The sequence below is a fragment of the Alosa sapidissima genome, chromosome 6, assembly GCF_018492685.1.
Source record: "Alosa sapidissima isolate fAloSap1 chromosome 6, fAloSap1.pri, whole genome shotgun sequence".
NCBI classification, from domain to species: Eukaryota; Metazoa; Chordata; class Actinopteri; order Clupeiformes; family Clupeidae; genus Alosa; species Alosa sapidissima.
In genome coordinates, this window is record NC_055962.1 from 36,980,640 (window position 1) to 37,000,315 (window position 19,676).

Below are 19,676 nucleotides of genomic sequence, written 5' to 3' on the forward strand. Positions count from 1 at the left end.
ATTTCAAGGGCCCTTTGGTAATTGCACTGTTTTACTATTGGACCATTAATGCTTATCTTCATGCAGGCTGTCAGACTGTTGACCTGCAGCCTGTTCCGCAAGTCTGTCCTGATTTATACACCGAGAGTGAATGAAGTTTAGATCATTTCATAGTTTTGTGTAATATGGATGGAATTTGAGCACGGAGCGCTTTTTAATTTAGAGGCCGGAGTGGCCGCTCTGTTCCGCTCCCATACCGCTCACACCACGAGTCTGAGGCCCACTAATAAAACCAAGACCGTTACATTTCAAAGATATTGGCCATATAGCGTTGATGGGGATGGAGTTAGCTAAATCATTTAGAAAGCATACGCGTAGGCACGGATGGCATCGATTAGACGCGCAAGTCAACACTGTGCTGAGAGCAGTTGTCTGTTTACTCGGCCGCTTCTCAGGTCAAATTCGCGTCAGGTCACTTTAGCTCCCCGGTCCCAACAGCAATATATTTCACTCAGAACATTTATTTTAAAAGACTGCAACACTGATAGTGCAACAACAAACAAGCTTGGCAACGTTAACTAAAGGGATCAGTCGGGATTAATTGCCAAAAGAACGAAAATGACAAATCACGCAGTCGGCTAAATATTTTAAACTTGCGCCAAACGGATGAACCCAGCATTGGTGCGTCGCATAAATTTAAACACAAATTGAAGCAACAACTTGATCATTGGACAACCCTACCACTAAACCTTTCCATAGGCCTGCAACGTTTATGACATAAAAAGTGGAATATGAACGCATTTCATCACACCTGACAATTAAACGGAGTTGTGGCTGTTCGCGATTTGACTGATTCTTGAGAACGAGGAGCGATATATTTGCACCGCTCAGCTCCGCTCACTAGCTCTGATTCGGAGGCATATCACATATGTAAAGATTATAAAATCTGATTATTTTTCCATTCATAACACGTTTCTTCTTATTTTTTAATGCGTTCTGCGGAGAAGGGAGATTGGCGTTGGTCACGGTTTGGAATGAAAGGGAGAAAACAGGACAAAGTAACACGTTTTTTTTTTTTTGACGACGACGTAGTTAAGGCGGCAGGCTTGTTTTGCCAAGGCGGCCGCCTTGACTGCAAAGTGCTGCGGGAAACCCTGTCCTGATTTGCTTTTCCAGCAGGACTTGGCACCTGCCCACAGTGTCAAAGCTGCTAGTAACCAGTTTGCTTACCATGGTATTATTGTGCTTAATTGGCCAGACAACTTGTCTGACCTGAACCCCATAGAGAATCTATGGTTTATTGTCAAGAAAAAAATGAGAGATACCAGATCCAACAATACAGATGACCTTAAGGTCGCTATCAAAGCAACATGGGCTTCCATAACACCTTAGCAGTGCCACAGGCTGTTTGCCTCCATACATACAACGCCTACATACACAGCACATTATTTCATCAGGAAGCTTTTCCAACACATCCCCAACATACTTACAGCACACTGCCCCCCCCCCCCCCAATACACAGCACATTGTCTCATCCCATCTCCCCTGTCATCCCCCCAACACACACACCAAGACCCCTGGCAGTTGGGTTAGCTCCTTGAGCCGTGGATCTGCCCAAGGTTTCTTCCTTGGTAAGGGAGTTTTTCCTTGCCCCTGTTGCTCTTGGGTGCTCCTTGTTGGTGCCCCCCCCCCCCAATCCCAATCCTCCCCCACCTTTCTTATGCAGCCCTTGCCACTTAATCTACTAAACCCCTCTTCTACTGCATATATAATGCACAAATAGGCTGACACCAGCAAGGCCGTAGCCAGTATTCTTCAAATACCGAGGTCAGGGGCGTCGCTAGAAATGCTAGGAGGTTCTTCCCCCATTTTGCCAACAACCATATATTTGTTCAGATTATAACATGTTTTGTTTATAACTTGAACCAACACACTTTTCCACAATATTATTTTAGATGCACCTGTATATCTGAGCCTTTTCCCAAATTGGCTTTGGATATTTATACTGGACCCTGCTCCATCTGTTATTAAGAATGAGCTGCTTCTCCTCATCAGAGTAGCAAATGTTGCATCATTTGCAGGGTCATAGGCTGCAGATCTTGTAGGCTACCTTCTGACACAGTGAGTGTCACATCTTGACTCTCACTTGGGGGGGCCCTTCACCTATCATTTCCCTCTTCTCCTCTTTCTTCTCAACTGCCTGATTTCTGTCCCCTGTCTCCTGTGTTGGATTTCTTAAAACAACAAGTCTCTAAATTACTGAACAATAATATAATTGATATAATTTGACAATAGGTAATATTTGTGCCATGAGATAATATCCTTAACATAACATTATCCATCCTATATAACATTGATATAGCTTCGTTTTCAATGCAGGTTAGCTAACTGCATCTCCACTGAATTTCAACATTTTTATTATTTAGCATCTCATTGGTAGCCCTATTGCATCTAGTTATTGTATTCAACCAATTAGGCCTACATTTCTCACCTTCCCTCCTTCTCTGTCTGCTCTTCTGCTGGCTTTCCAAACGTTAACTTTGTGACAGCCTTTGTTCAGGTCAAGTGAATTAAGATAGCCTACTGGCAGAAATTAACAAGACGTCAAGTTTATTTTAAAGTTTATTTTTAAACTATGTGAGCTGCGTTGCGTTCGTTAATTAGTTTAGGACACACTCCGCGATAGCCGACTCGACTCTACTTTCGTTTTGACATGTCAGAGGTAGGCTATCACGTGACGGTCCGTTGATGCAAAGATAATTGTCTCGTCGGCTAGGCCTATTTGTAGCCTACTTAATAAAATAAACGAAACTTGAAGAAAAAAATACCGAGGACATGACCTCGGTGTCCTCTATGGTAGCTACGGCCATGGACACCAGACATAATTTCACTGCATTTCTTACTTCCAGTAACTATATGCATGTGACAATAAACTTCCTTGTATCCTTGTATCTTTGTAACGCCACATTGATGCAGTAATTTGTGCAAAAGCAGCCAGAACAAGTATTGAGTGTATAAATGAACTATTTTAGATTAGTCAAATTAGTCAGATTAGTTCATTTCTTTTCAAAAGGTCGACATTTCTGTATCATAAGCTCCATATTCTAATATTTTGAGATACTCATTTTTGGATTTCATTAACGGTAAGCTGTAATCATCAAGATTACAACAAAAATGACTTGACATATTTTTATTTTTATTATTATATTTGAACTAAATTAGGTGGGGAGTGGGGGGGGGGGGGGGGGGGGGGGGCTTCCACAATATTCAATTTTTATTCAGACAGAGGACACAACTGACATGGCAGTGAGTGTGATGGCTATAGATATGCTACTAGGTGTGATTTTCAACCAGTGGTCCATGGCTGGTAGTAAGTCTTTGTAAAGGCTTTGCCGGTGGTTCCTGACCATGCATTAAATAGTAGTAGTTTCTTTGTGGTCATCACTATTTGTTAATTCAGCAGTGGACCTCTGGTTGCCATCATGGCCAGAGTCAATTTATTTCAATTAATCATAATTAAAGGTTTTCAGTAACCAATCACTGAGATACTGTAAAGGTCCAGGGCACATCATCATGGTTCTTACCGGGATCCACTTTATCCATCAGCTCTTTATTGCCGTCTGTTGTATTAAAGGTGACAGTGTAATTCACAGGAGTGGTAGGACGGGGAATTGCACATTTGACCTTCACAGCAACCGGGGTTGAACTGCCTGCTGTGCAGTCTGCTGTCGAGAGATCACTTGTCATAGTGATCTTGTCTGGAAGCAGGTCAATCTCTAACTCCTCTCCGGTGGCCTTGTGTGAAACTGAACCCTCAGTAAACTTGCATGTATATACACCTATATGAAAAGGGAAAGAGAGAAATCCTTCAGGATATGTGCTTCAAACTGTTTATATAGATAGACCATGTTACAGTTTTTCACAGTTGCTAAAACACTAAACTCCATTCTCTGAACCAAATCCTCAGTTGCCTGAACACATTTTTTGAATCGATCCCCCTTTTGGCAAAACTTTAAACAGTTTTCACATATAAAACACAATTTGCAGATCTCATGATAGTCTCTATTGGCAAAAAAACTAAACACATTCTCATGCAATAAGACACATTTTGCACTGTGATGCACTTGTGATGCATAATGGTAGCACAAGTGGCAAAAGGTAAACACAAATAGAGCACAAAAGTCATATGTTAAGTAAACAGATGGCTGAACAGTGCAGTTTTATATCAACAATGGACAGAAACTATCAGTGAGGCATTCAGGGGGGACGATTCAAGAAATGGACACCAAATACAAACTGAGATCTGCAATAAGAAGAGCCAAATCCAAGTATGCCACTAAGAACAAATCACTACTAATGATACACGTTTTATCTGGAAAAAACATGACAATTTACAAAAAGAAACCCATCCCCACACCTGACAGCGACAATCAGCTTCCTGACACACTCAAGATCTTCTGTTGTTCATGCTCAATCACCTAAAAACCGTCAGCACTCCCCTCATGGACCCATTCAAATTTGCATACAGAGCCAACAGGTCAGTTGAGGACACCGTCAACTTAACAATTCATCACATACTGAACCACCTCGAGTCCGCAAAAACATATGCCCGCATCCTGTTCATGGATTTCAGTTCTGCATTCAATACAATAAACCCAGCCAAACTGTTCAATATACTGTATTACTGGACATAAATATTTACCCATGCATCTGTCACTGGATTCACAGTTTTCTCTGGAACAGGCAACAGAAGGTGAGGATCAACAATAACACATCCTCCCCTCTGTTCCTCAGCACAGGCTGTGTTCTCTCACCATGGCTATTATCCCTTTACACAAACCAGCTCACATCACACCACAGTTCCGTCAACCTGTACAAATATGCAGATGATACAACCATCATAGGACTCTTAGGACACCAACAACCAAGACACCAACAACCAACCATCATAGGACACCAACAACCAAGAAAATGAATACCGTGCACAGATCAACCAAGAAGTGACCTGGTGCACAGACCATGATCTCCTACTCAACACATCAAAAACAAAAGAACTCATCGTCGCCCTAAGACGCCAGCCATCACCCAAAACTCCTGTGTTCATTGAAGGTGAGCCCATCTCCATCACTGATTCACTCAAATTCCTTGGGACCCACATCAGCAACAACCTCAAATGGAAAATCAACACAGACCTCATCTACAAAAAAGCCCAGCAAAGACTTTTCCATCTTCGACAGCTCAAGAAGTTCAGAGTAAGGTCTCATCTCCTGCTCCACTTCTACACAGCCATCGTGGAAAGCATCCTCACCTCCTCCCTCACAGTCTGGTTTAGCATCCTCACCTCCTCCCTCACAGTCTGGTTTAGTATCCTCAACTCCTCCCTCACAGTCTGGTTTAGCATCCTCACCTCCTCCCTCACAGTCTGGTTTAGCATCCTCACCTCCTCCCTCACAGTCTGGTTTAGCATCCTCACCTCCTCCCTCACAGTCTGGTTTAGTATCCTCAACTCCTCCCTCACAGTCTGGTTTAGCATCCTCAACTCCTCCCTCACAGTCTGGTTTAGCATCCTCACATCCTCCCTCACAGTCTGGTTTAGCATCCTCACCTCCTCCCTCACAGTCTGGTTTAGCATCCTCACCTCCTCCCTCACAGTCTGGTTTAGCATCCTCAACTCCTCCCTCACAGTCTGGTTTAGCATCCTCACCACATCCCTCACAGTCTGGCAGGCGCACGGGAACATATTTTTGTCCAGGGGTGCTGAATAACAAAATAATGGATGTCCGACGATTTCTCCCCTAGCATGATATGATTCAAATTTAGACAGCTAAATATGCCATTTAGATAGATAGATAGATAGATAGATAGTGGCTAGTGGACAGACAGTACCAAACATGGAGGGGGTGAAGAGGCAGACAGACTATGCAGAGAAGTCTACCTCTCCTCTTCCCTTAAGTGAGGCATTGAACAGTTCAATGGCCCTGGGAACAAATGACTTTCTCAGTCTGTCAGTTGTGCAAGACTGAGAAAGTAATTTGTCCCCAGGGCCATTGAAATTCAGCGCCATGTATGAGTAGGCCTACGAGCGAGAAGTTTTATAATGCCCACTGCACCTATGCGCAGCGCCCCTCTGACTCATCAATAAAAACTGCGCGCACACACACCAGACCCATAGAAGCGCACTTGATTTTACATCATTAAACTATTTCAGTATATTGCTTTTCTGATTGTCAAAACCACACCAGAGATGTTTGGCTTGAAAATGTATGCTAATTAGGCTGCAATGACCTACAATGGCAAACAATTTCTGAGTAGCCTAACTTATGGCGTCTCCACTCCACAGCAAGTGTCCTAACCACGTTACAGCGGTTTCTATCTGAGCGACTCCAATAATGAAAGGATTTCAGTGTCATATTTCGGTGGTATGCTAGCTAAGCTGTCGTGGAACTCGAGATGACATGTCTACTGAGGTCTCACCAACACGAAATTCTAATGGGAAAGGATGCATCCTACCTCATCTGTTGTAGTTTAGTATTCGAAATTGTGCTTTTCACAATCCAACGATATATCCTAAGTGCGAACTAGTTGGTGATGGTCTATGAAAACTGCCAGTATGCATGCTACACGGAGTTCTGACAGGGCAACGTCTCTCCTCAGTGAGTCACGTCATTTTCACTTCTATAACGTTTAATCTATGGATAGCTATATTCAAAGCTATCCATTACCTTTTTTGCTATTTGCCTATTTGATATACAGCAAATATAATGATTGATAAAAAGCCTATTGATAAAAAGCAAGGGGTGCTGCAGCGCCCTCAGCACCCACCTTCCCGCGCCCTTGCAGTCTGGTTTGGCATTCTTGACACACTCTCCCGGAAGAAACTACAGTGCATCATCAACAGAGCATCCAAAGTCATTGGATCACCCCTACCATCCCTTGAATCACTCTACCACAAACGGACACTACACAGAGCCCACAAGATCATCTCGGATATCACCCACCCAGCACACCACGCAGAGCCCACAAGATCATCTCGGATATCACCCACCCAGCACACTACGCAGAGCCCACAAGATCATCTCTGATATCACCCACCCAGCACACTACGCAGAGCCCACAAGATCATCTCTGATATCACCCATCCAGCACACTACGCAGAGCCCACAAGATCATCTCTGATATCACCCACCCTGCACACTACGCAGAGCCCACAAGATCATCTCTGATATCACCCACCCTGCACACTACCTAGCTACTGCCCTCTTCGAGGCGTTACAGGACAATCACCTGCAGAACAACCCACTTCAAAAACAGTCTCATTCCAATAGCAATAAACATTCTGAACTCTGAGGATTGTGGATTGACCCTTATGTATCATGTTCAATGTGTCTGCCTGTATGTATATGTATGTATACTATATGTTTAATGTTTATTGTAATGTTGGAACCTGTACCAAAGAGCTGTACTGAGAACAAATTCCACCAGCCTGGCTGTGTGGTCATTACAGTAAGCAAGGTGTGTTAGCTTTAGCAAGAGAACTACAATGTTTTGCTGATTTGGTGAAAGGTGTTACTATTTGTGTGTAGAGTTTTGCAAAAATAGCCATAGTTACAAAAAATGTGCTTAAGCAATCAGAAAAAAAAAGTTAATTAATTAATTAATTAATTAATTAATCAATCAAACAATCAATCAATCAATCAATCAGTCAATCAAATGTGTTCAGGCAAGTGAGAATTTGGTTCAGAAAATGGAGTTTTGTGTTTTAGCAATTGTGAAAAACTGTAATTGACTTCATTCTGATTGGCTGAAAATGTTCAATAACTATTTGCAAGTGGTAGCAACAAATTCAAAAGGAGGGCCAGATGCACAAACACATGCACTTCTTCTACACCGCCTGCCTGGGAACCGAAGCTCAGAGACTTTTTTTACACACTGCCTGATCTAGGTGAGACCATGTAATGGAGGATGATGTTAATACTGAAGCGTCGGTGTATAAGACTGTGTGCTAGTGTTTCCCACAATGCCATGCTTCGGGGTCAAGGTGTCGGGAGAACTTTGGGGGGTTATTGTATGTGTCTTTATCTTTAATTACTGTTTATGTACGTATTTTAGTGTAGCGTGAATCCCTTTTGAGTTCTACCTCTTGTGTGACCCATCACACAAACACACTCTTTGCGTGAAATTGACTTGCCAGAAGTTCAGATTCTTTACTTGCATAAGCACACAGCATCTGACAAGATAGGATGCACAGATAACATTCAGTGTACTGACTAGTCCTAAACGAAGTCTAGTACTGGTTGCTAATAGGGCGGATTAGGTTTAGACGTGCGCTCGAACATAGCAAACGGAGAGTTCAGTAATTTTACAATTATCTCGCAGGTTTATTTTACATCCATATATCATACAGCGGCAATACCTTTCACTCATAATACATGTAACCAAAATAACAAACCCAATTGCTCACCACAAAGGCTAGGCACATATGCACAAAGGCACAGTCAAACTGTTTGCTTCCCAAATCAGCAACACCTGTGTCTGGGTTTCCTGTAGGTTAAATGGCCTACCTGGGCTGACCCGAGGTGGGATGAGCCACAAAGCATACTGCCCCCTAGTGGCGCCGAGCTAAATTAAATAAAATAATACAAAATGAATATGGAGCTAACTGTGGATTCAGGCTCAGCAGTGTCCATTCTGCCTAAATGCCTGTATGAGAGACACTACAAAAGAGAACAGTCTCCTACAGTTAAGTTAGTGACCTACTCCCGTGCTCCCATTCCAGCTATTGGCTGCTTACACGTTACTGTGTCATGGAATGATGCTACATGTCAGACATCCTTCTTCATTGTGAAATCTGGTACTGCTCGGCTGGGCATGGATTTGATAAATGGCATGAGCCTGTGCTTCAAAGGCTCTACTGTCCAGCCCGCCACTTCAATGACCTCTGCTCCTGCACTGCTCCACTGCTCCGCTGTCTTCTCCATCTGCTCCTGTCTGCGCTCATGTGATGACCACTGTTGCCTCTGATGAGACTGCAATTAAACTGGAGTTTGTTGCTGTCTGCTGATCACCTGTCTGCTGGCTCTCCTGCTGAGTATTCTGCTGCTTCTGCTTCAGGTCTTTGAATTTCCCCTAGGGATCAATAAAGTATCTATCTATCTATATATCTATCAGGTATGGATGACTTTGTGAACACACAGATCAAAAGCTGCTGCCTCTGCCAGTCTTCAGACAAGACCGCTGCTCCCTCTGCTGCAACCCTGCAACCTGTCCAGTTCCCATCAGAGCCCTGGGAGAAGCTGGGAATCGATGTGGTTGGTCCATTTGAAACTGCCTCCCCCGACTGGCGTTATGCACACTGGTAGACTAGCACAATAAGTGACCTGAGTTAGCTTTCAGTATCAGTGTCAGTGGGAATCAGGAAATAGTTTCAACGCATAAAGTTAAGTAGACGTTGTAACCGTGTTGTAAATCCAACAATACCCACATGATGAATAATTACCAAAGATGTATTTTCGTGTGGCGTGCTCCAATGTCCCTTCTTTCCCGATTCCCACTGACACTAGTAAATGACGATAGGCGTTGTGGACTTCAGCAGCCAATGAGAATTGGACTTAAGCCCCTGAATTTTCTGATTGGTTGATAAATTGTGGAACAAACGTAACGCTGTCGACAGTTTTGAGCGTGCACACAGATGAAGTTGAGTGAGCACGACAGATATCTCCTGAGCAAGTGGAGGAACAGTTTATGTGAGCACGTAGTGCAACTACTACTAGTGAAACTGAAAGAAAAGGAGCTGATGTTGCACATTCATATCAATATTAGCAAAAAGGCAAAGACATTTGTGGAGCACAACATAGATTCCTGTTTGCTCAACTACAAGTTTTTTTGTGCTCGAGTTTCATTTTTCCTCAAAATATAATTTGGGTGTTCGCTCAAAATATTTTTCTGCGCTCAAATTGTGCTACTGCTCGCTCATAAAAGTGGAACAAATGCAACTCCATAGGTGGCCAGGCAGAGGCTGGGGCAGGATGTCATGCATGTGCGCGAACGTGACACAGGCCTACTGGGGATTATTTAAAGGTCTCATCTCATCGTTTTTTCATTAATTTTGCAGTGGTCTGTAGTATTGATGAATGCCCTGTGAGCCGGTTTTGGTGAAAAAAATGCTGTCCTGCGTCTGTTTCATGCTGTTCTAGTTTGGTGGGGAAGGTGGGCGGGGAGGAACGACTGGATTTCGCCTCTAGTCATGAATATTAATGACATGTTAATGAATTCACCTCTGATTGGCTAACAGTACTGTGACGCTTCCTCCAGTGCGTCCTCATCCGATTCTGCCTGTGCTATGCTCCATATTCAACTTTACAGTGCTAAAACCTGGCTAAAACTCGAGTCAAAACTGTTGCACAAAATGTCTTCGGAGATACAACTTCATGTGTTTGATCCTAGTATTCGAGTAGGAAGAAGAACCGCTTCCTGATCGTTTGTCGGTGAACGTTGGTTTAATAGAATGGTAACAATTGCCTGTCAGCTTAAAATTTCTCCTAAAAGAGGTAAACGTTTGTGACAATCGTCATCTTGCTTTCAAGTAATAAACAGTTGGAAACGTTTTAAAATAAAGACCTATTTCTTTACGCAGTCAAAAGTCTTTGCAATCTTCCTAGTAGATATTTTACTTCACAACACAGGTAAGCACCCTATCGATAAATGCAGTTCAGGCACTGACCTAGCCTGCTAATGCTATCGGAATAGCTAGATAGTTATGGTTTGAATTCCATGATACTATCATTGAAAGACCACTTGGTCATAGCCCAGTATATATATAGATCTAAATGCAAACACGCCTACCTAGCTATATTTTGCTGGAATTGTACCAGAATGCCTACAGAAGCAGAGAATGTGTGCTGCAAGACTTCTCCGGTAATGAGAACTATGGCTTTGATAGCCTGACATTGGCAGAGGTTAGCCTACTCAAGTTGTTTTCTGTCACGTATGACAGAAAAAGTAGCCTACTATAGGAATCTTATAGTATTTTGGGACTAAATATTACAGTAATCTTATAGGAATACTACAGTATTTGGACATACTATAGGTACTATAAGACTACTATAGAAAAACTATAGCGGTTACAGGATATTATAGAGTTATTAGTAGTACTTCTACAGTATGTCCCAATTATTCCTATAAGATTACTATAATATTTTGTCCCAAATACTATAAGATTCCTATACTACTTTTTCGTAAGGGGATTGCTCATGTGGTTGGAAAAATGGGCAACACCAGTACCCCTGACCCTGTACCCAGGATTAGAACCAGTCTGCCTTAGCATAATGTACTCCCTTCAAAATGCACTAAACATTCGACTATGACGACTATGGCCCTCTGTGAGACAGAAGATATGAAAGGTAAGATAAACCTTTATCTTAAAAGGGACAAAAACTGATGAAACTCCTAAAACAAATATACAAAACTGGTCAATTTTCTGTAAACAACTTTATTATATTTACATACAGCAGTGGTAATCAAAGTGTGGTCCGCAAGCTATCTCAAGTGTTCCACAAGTAGATGTGGTAAAATATAATAGATGAGTTGTTTGCAATATTGAACCAACTTGTATGTAAATCCAAACAGTTCTGCAACACTGATGTAACCTATGCCAGTTTAAATCATATGAATCCTCTGACACCATAAGCAAGGTGCAAAGACAATAAGCAAGGTGGTTCAGTAAGAAGGCCTATTGTGTAATATACTGTTGAAGTAGGTCTACTGTTTTTTTTTTTTTCTTGCTAGGTGGTCCGTGAAACACTGACAAATAGTAATATTGCAGTCTATTAAAATAATGCAAACACAAAACAAGAACATCCAAACTATGCACAGAATTAACAATGTCCTCTTTTTGCCAGACGATGCAGACATCTGGCCTACAGATCCTTTGTAAGATGGTGCTGGGATTATTTAGGGAAAAAGGTCTGAGTTGTTGTTTCGGCTTGTATTGCCCTGGGGATCCGAAGGGACAACACACAAAACACATTCGTTGGCTGTGATGATTTTATTACATTGCTCTTTGATTGCGCTGGGCCATAGGTGGAGCCATCAGGTGTTATTGTGGAGATGTCGCTTTCATCCTCCTCCTCCTCTTGATCAACCCGAGGTCTTCTAGCTGGCCTTAGATGAACAGGCTTGATGGCAGTAGAGGTAGCAGGCCCCCATGCCCATGGTGTATCCGAAGTGCTTGTATCAATACTCATACTTTTCATGAAGTATTCTGTTTGGGTACCTAAAGTAAATAAATGTGTATTACTGTCAAGTTACAAGATACTAATAGTACACAGGACATTCACTATCTCACAAAACTGTACTGGCACAATGGAAACAAAAATATTTTAGTGACTGTGGTAAGGTGTATGATGTACTAAGTAGCACACCCACAAGAAGACATTCGGTAATATCAATTCTATCTGTTATGCAATTCATGGGTTTCATCAGGTCCATTTACACAGGTGTATTAATCAAGCACCATGCAGTCTGCATTCATAATCGAGGTGCTTGATTTTATACACCTGTGGAAAGTGACCTGAAGAAACCCATGAATTGACTTTCCAAAACATTGACGAGCACATAAGAACCTGTATTAGCCTACTAGAAAAAGACTTCTAGAAACGAACTAGCACAACAATAAAAGTTAGATCACAAACCTTTGCTTCTAACGTGATGACCTAATGTAGGCTAGAAAGCTGTGTAGCCTGACATGAGGATGTGCTCTGGAAGACATACAAAACACTAAGTAAACAGCAAGTAATCAAACAAAACATCATTGTATGTCAATGTAATAATGGCAAGAAGACATAAATTAGACTGAAGTGTACCTGAGCTCTAGTGATAGCAACTTAGCCTAATAGTGCAGGGGTATTGTGTTTTTGATTTTCCCTGTTTAGACTAGAACAATACCCGTACTTAGTAGAGCATAAAATATTGTTGCTAATATTATTATTTGTGGTTTAACGCTTAGGTTAGAAGATTATAGGTTCAACAAGCTAAATCTCTGGGTAGTGTGGTCAGTTTCTTATGAGTGTAGCTACACCAGGCACGTAACTGAAGCATTCCGTTCGCGTTATGTACTGCAACAATTAGCTTCCAATAGGCCTAATCAATGGAAGTAGCTACACCTGGCGTGTTAGTGGCCTGTAGGCTACGTTCGGGAAAATAGACCATTCCTCTAATGGATTTTACCAGAGCCCTTCCTATTAGGCATTCTCTGATTTTACACGTCGCGAACAGAACACTTCAGTTACGTGCCTGGTGTAGCTTCCTGTAATATAGGCTAGCCTAAGCCTAGCTTGTACCCTTTTCATGCATGCTAACGTGAAGAATATGAACATGCTATTTTGTAACAGACGTTAGGTGGAAAAGTTTGTTTGTACTTACAGCCTGTGAGCTGGTGGTCGATCGTCATGACGGTACAGAACCAGGTTTTCAGAACATCGATGCAAAACCACTTTCTAAGGCAGTGAGTGTGGTCAAAATTATTGGAACACAGAACTAATGTTGCACTACTTCGGTGGTGGTGTTCCAACGATAAATCCGAACCATTTCTTCCTCAACTCATTGATGTGTTATTGCCAGAAATAAAACAGGCACGATTTTTTTTCCGCCATGTTGGCAACTTGCTGTTAGCTCCTACTAGCTGCAGAGAGACAATCCCCTAGCCGCAAAATCTTCCAGCCTTCCTGTAGGCGGTCACAAGCCAAGGTGGGCGAGGCCATGAATAGTCAGTTTCCCTTCGGCGTCATTGGGAAGGGCTCTTTCTGATTCGCTTGTTTTTCCGTGTATTTTCTTTCATGGGCTAATGCGGGCAATGGGGGTAGAAGATCATTTTCACGTGCAGCAGGCATATGCAACTTGGAGTGAGCTATAGTATTTCGAAAGTAACAAGTATTAAACGGTTTCTCAGTGAATGTGACCTTTAATAATTTTTGTGGCAGCTCAGTGAGCTCATCTACCTATGATTTATTGAATATACATTGATTGGATGAAAAAGGGTCTGCCGATTCCATAGGGGGCAGACACCGGGCAAGGGCAAGCCCTATGTAAAAAAGGAGGTGTTTTTGACCACATACAAAAACTTTCCTCCAAGGGAGCAAACATCAGAATGTGCGCACCTTCTCCCCAAGGCCTGGGTCGTGGAGTCTCCGCTGCAGAGGACATCCATCATTCGCAACTCCTGCCTGGCGACACTTAGTCTCTGTGCATTCAGAGCTGTACCCAGGAGGACTTGTGAATAAAAGGCCACAAGTGGCCACGGATTCTCATATCAGACCGTTCTCCGCTGGTTTTTGTTAGTTAGTTTTGTTAGAGTTAAGAGTCAGTGATTTGTTTCCACGACAACATAAAGCACATACAGTACATACTGCAGTTTACCACCCTGCAGCAAACGGAGTGGTTGGACGCTTGCACGGCGTCCTGAGAGTGAGAGTGTCAGCACAGTCTGCTATTCTGCAACAGAAGCCCTGGAAAGCCACCAGTACAGAATCCCTCCAGGTGTACAGAGCAACTCCACATGCCACTACTGGACTTTCCCCATTCAAGTTACTTCATAGGAGGAAAATGCGAACACGTCTTCATGTCCTTACCCCACCACAAGCAAGCATTGACACTAGGGGTTGAACGGTAGGCCTACACAGAAGTCACAGAATAAAGGCTTCACCCCCCACACACTACTACTGCTGCAAGCTAACGTTCATCTTCATCTCGTTTGCGAATCAGCATTTCTCTTCGTTCGTAGCTTGCTGCCTTCGCTTGGCTTGCTGACTGTTCTGGTGTTTGAAGGGGTTTGAAGCATTTTTTCCCATTAATCTCGTGTTTTTTGCCATATTGTTATGTTTATATTATTATGTTTTGAACCACTACCATGACCTTGTGTTCACCATTGTGACCATGAACGATAGTTTGAAAGTTTGTGACTCGCTGCCAAACAACATGTGCAGAACACGTGACTGAACGAACTGGTGAATGAATCAGAAGAACGAATCATCTTGGCGAACTGAATGACGCAAACTGTGTCATGACAACGAACGATAAAATCCATCACTGCTGACTCGACCATCTAACAAAAAATGTTAACATACCTAATAGTTAGGTACCAATAAGGTACAGATTAGGTTTTCCTAAAGAACTCTCGTATTTAACAGTAATTCGACAATTCCACACAAAGGATCAACTGAGTGACTTCCCAGTTCCTGAGCCTGACTGTCCTGACACCATGAACACTCACACAACCCCTGCTTGTGTTAGACGGCCTCCAAGCTGACTTCAGTAATATGTGACTTAATCACATTTAGTTACACTCACATCACTCACATTCTGATACTAATTCTACCATAAATACTTAAACTAAGTTAATGCAGCCGGTTAAATTGTTTATTATTGCTTGGCTATTGAATATTAATTGTTTTATATATTTCTACTGATACTTACGATTGTTGAGCTTTTGCTCTGTTTATTTACTACTAGTGCAGCGCCCGTTCAAACATGTCAATCCTGAAGAAAACCCGTAGCCCAATTACATACCCACAGGTATGCCTTCTTTAAAAATAGGATGATAGGGAAACATCATTTCAGCTAAGCATTCAATAATGAATACTGAATATTATAATATATTAGCCTATAATTAATGTGGCCCTAATAAATGTGTAATAAATGTAGGCATGGCTGCATGGGACATTTCTACAGATCAGAATGACATAAGCCTAACTAATGCAAAGAAAATACATGTAATCTCATCTCAACTATGGGCGCAGCCATGTTTGTCATAAGGTTGTATGTCCACCTCGGGGTACCCTCAAGTACTCCGAGGTAAAGGGGGCCTGCGTGAAATGCCACAAAAAAAGCTGGTAATTTACACTTTCCAACTGATTTGGAACGGATTTACGAGTCTAATGGAAAGGGCCAAAAGTCTCAAGCATAAGTGACGTCGCTCAGTCTGCCACTTGTTGTCTAGCTATGTAGCATTAGCCTAACGCTCGTTTCAATTTGGGACCTTGCAGTCGGAATTGTCATTTGTTTAGTCAAAGTCTCAAGTCCAAAGTAACCTGGGCTATTCGAAGTGTCAGTTTATTGCACATACTTTTATACCCGTGTTTGTTGTCTAGCTATGTGGCATTAGCCTACTGTATCGCTCGTTTCAATTTGGGACCTTGCAGTCGGAATTGTCGTTTGTTTAAGTCAAAGTCTCAAGTCCAAAGTAGCCTGGGCTATTCAAAGCATCAGTTTACTGCACATACTTTTATACCCGTGTTTGCAAAATCCGCGTACTATCATCAAAGTGAGACCTACTGTAGCCACACAATAGACCTCTGAAGTTCGCCTACAAAAAAGAACCAAAATGGCCATCTTTGCCTACAGTATAAGGAGATCCGGTTGTTAATTGAAGCTAACTACAATGGCAAGTTGCATTGCAAGTTAGCTCTGGGGAAGTGTGCCACCTCCACCTGTTTAGTGTTTTTGTCCAAATTTCCAAATTTCCGTCAAGGATTCCCGGGACACTGAAAGACCGGGGTAGACGAAACTTGGTGGGCATGTAACCCCATATGGATAGCATGGAACCATCGTTTTTCATTTTGATCTGTAGCCCCCCCGCTGGACTGCACCCCCCGAAAGGAGGGTAGGGCAGACACAGTTTTCTGTAAATATCTCGAGAACCGTAAGGTTTAGGAGGACCATTTTTTTTGTATGTTGATCTCAAGGGGCCATGTCAACCCATTCCATAACCACTCATTTCATGTAAAGCGCCACTTAGTTAAACACAAAAAAGTAAAAATGAGGTGTTGTAATCGCAGGTATCTGTGACCTAACATAGTCAAAACTGCACAAAATTGGAAGTGTAGGATCATTATGACACCCTCTGAATGCACGCCAAGTTTCGTGGAATTCCGTTCATGGGGGGCCACACAATAAATTAATTTATGTTACTATACACCAACTGGCCTGTAGGTGGGCGGAGACAGTTTTCTGTGAATATCTCGAGAACCGTAGGGCCTAGGAGGTCCACCTTTTTCATTTAGTGACCGTACACCAACAAGGATTCCCGGGACACTGAAAGACCGGGGTACACGAAATTTGGTGGGCATGTAACCCCACATGGATAGTATGGAACCATAATTTTTTGTTTTGATCTGTAGCCCCCCCCCCCCCCCCCCCCCCCCCCCGCTGTACTGGACCCCTCGAAAGGAGGGTAGGGCAGACACAGTTTTCTGTGAATATCTTGAGAACCGTAGGGCCTAGGATGACCAATTGTTCTGTATGTTTGCCTCCAGGGGTCATGTTAACCCATTCCATGTGCACACATGTGCATAAACAGATACACACGCACACACATACATTCACAGTAATCATACGTATGACACATACTCACACAGTAGACATATGTACGCATGCATGCACATGCACAAACACACATACGCAGGCAAACAAACAAGCACGCACACACACACACACACACACACCCACACACATAAACATAAACATGTACACGCACACATGCACACAATTCAAGAATTTCTCAGAATTATGAACAGGCAAGATGGGGGTGGGGTTGTATAAAATGAATTTTACATGTGAAATCTATGAACTAATCATGTTTTGGTACTTATCTAGCAGATACCAGTGAGAATTGAGTGTGGATAATGCAATTTAGTGAGACAGTTAGAATCATATAGGCCTGGAAGGTGTGATTTATTTTTGTGGAAAAAATGTGCTGGACTGGGCGGCGGTCATATTTTGTACCGCTCTGCGGTACATCTAGCTTTCCCAATAATGACCGGCGTTCTATACATTATCCCTTACGTACGTGTTCTGATTATAGACAGTAAAAGATATGGACAGAGTCATCACGTAGACGTCAGTCGAGATGGGTAAAGCAAATTTCAACCGTTTCCTATTGGTCGACGAGGCTTTCTGCGCAGGCTCAGGGGACGTAGATGTAACATAGGCACGTAGTCTGACTCGTGTAACTCTTGTGATAGCTGTATCTAGAGATTGGGTATGTAGCCCCTTACTTTGTTACCACCACGTCTACATTTACTTTTTTTAAATGTCCTAGTTGTTCGTAGATAAATGTGATTTCATATAAACAGCACTCGCCACATTCATAGCCTACTGTCAATCCATCAAAACTTCGCTGAAATGTTGTGGTCCGATGCTTTCGTTCTTATCCAGAGAATGCGGTTATTTTGCTCCTGTGTGGCGCTTGCACCGGCTCTGGTCGCATGCTCATTACCTAAATTACGTCACGTTAGCATTGATTTCGGAAAAAAGTTTATTACTCAGCCGGTAAGTCAGTTACGAGGTTATGACCCCAATCACACAATGTATTACTCCAAAAATAGAAAAAGTTCATATAAAGGCTTAAAACGCTTCAGCTGTAACGTTATTTGATGTCAAAGTGGCACCAAATTGAATGGGGTTCAATGGGATGGCTAGGTGGAACTGGTCTACTTTTTAGCCTCAGATCAGCCATAGTGTCTACGCACTCCGAACGTTCGCCTGCCCCCTTGGTTCTGATATGATATGGGGAGAAAAAGAATACATGGAGAATGAATGACAGTTAGCCTACTGTTGTAGGCTACTGCGTACTTAACACTTACTTACTTACTTACAGTTACTTTGCATAGCCTACATTCTATCGTACAGTTATTACTACTACTTTACAACCTAACAAAATCCATTTAACAAACATGGAAGGAAAAATATTTTGAAGGAAAAAAGTCAAATGTATTGTGAGAGAATGCAAAACTATTATGAAGAAAGCAAAAGGATTCCCCATCATATTGAGGGGAATATCACCAAATCATATCACCAAATAAAAAAAGAACCTTGGTTGAACAGAGAGAGCAATTTGAGAAAGTTTGGCTGATGCAAGGGGCATGAACTTACCTCTCCAGAGCCCTTTTGGTTTTCGCAGTAAAAGTCTTGTGACATTCGAACACCAAGACCCAACTTCAACTTGGGTCCCATTCCCAATGGCTGATGTTTCATTGATGCTGGTTTTCAAGATAAACCAACTGCAAGAACTCATGGGGTCATCTATGTTCAAGTTGCAGGTCAGTTCAACCTCTTCCTTTTCGTAGGGTATTTTGCCGCTAGGTGAAGACATCTCAACCAATCCTAAGAGAGCAACACTCATGACAACAACATACTATATCTTGATGTGATGCTTTACACAACAGAGTAAATGTCATCATTAACACAGGTGATTTCACCTGATATCAGGCTGAGGATTTTAGAAAATGTTGGAGTGAATAGAAGGACTTTTACTTTCTGAAGCCAGGTAACCCGACTCTCCTTGATATCCTATGTTTTTATATAGTAACCACGGTACTATGGTTTTAACATCTCTTAACAGCATGTCATCTCACTATCGGCTAGCTGCCTGTGCCCTGAATACACTGTAAAAAAAAAATGCGGTCTCTATGGACAACCCAGGCTCCAAAAACGGTAACTGAAACAACTTGATCCAGCCTGGACCATAAAAACATAACAAACTGTACCAGCCAATCACTAACGAGATGCACGTTTAAGAGAGTTTCAATTTCATGGGAGAGAGGGGTAGCCTAGATGCACCCTAGCTGCCAGGGCTACATGTAGTCTAGCAACTCTCCGTTGGCTTGCGAGCTGGAAAAATTTAACTTCGATAGAGCCAATCACAT

The 19,676-nt window shown here is 42.4% G+C and overlaps 1 protein-coding gene across 1 annotated transcript in view; it reads right to left on the reverse strand.

Moving 5' to 3' along the window:
• The window catches only part of LOC121711943 (adhesion G protein-coupled receptor F4-like), a 68,433-nt gene that overhangs the window by 17,788 nt on the left and 30,969 nt on the right, over nt 1-19,676 (reverse strand). The window contains exons 9-10 of the mRNA XM_042095840.1: nt 18,904-19,134; nt 3,564-3,818 (exon numbers count right to left, since the gene is read on the reverse strand). Of these exons, the coding sequence (XP_041951774.1) occupies nt 3,564-3,818; nt 18,904-19,134 (486 nt within the window). The remainder of the gene's footprint in view (nt 1-3,563; nt 3,819-18,903; nt 19,135-19,676) is intronic.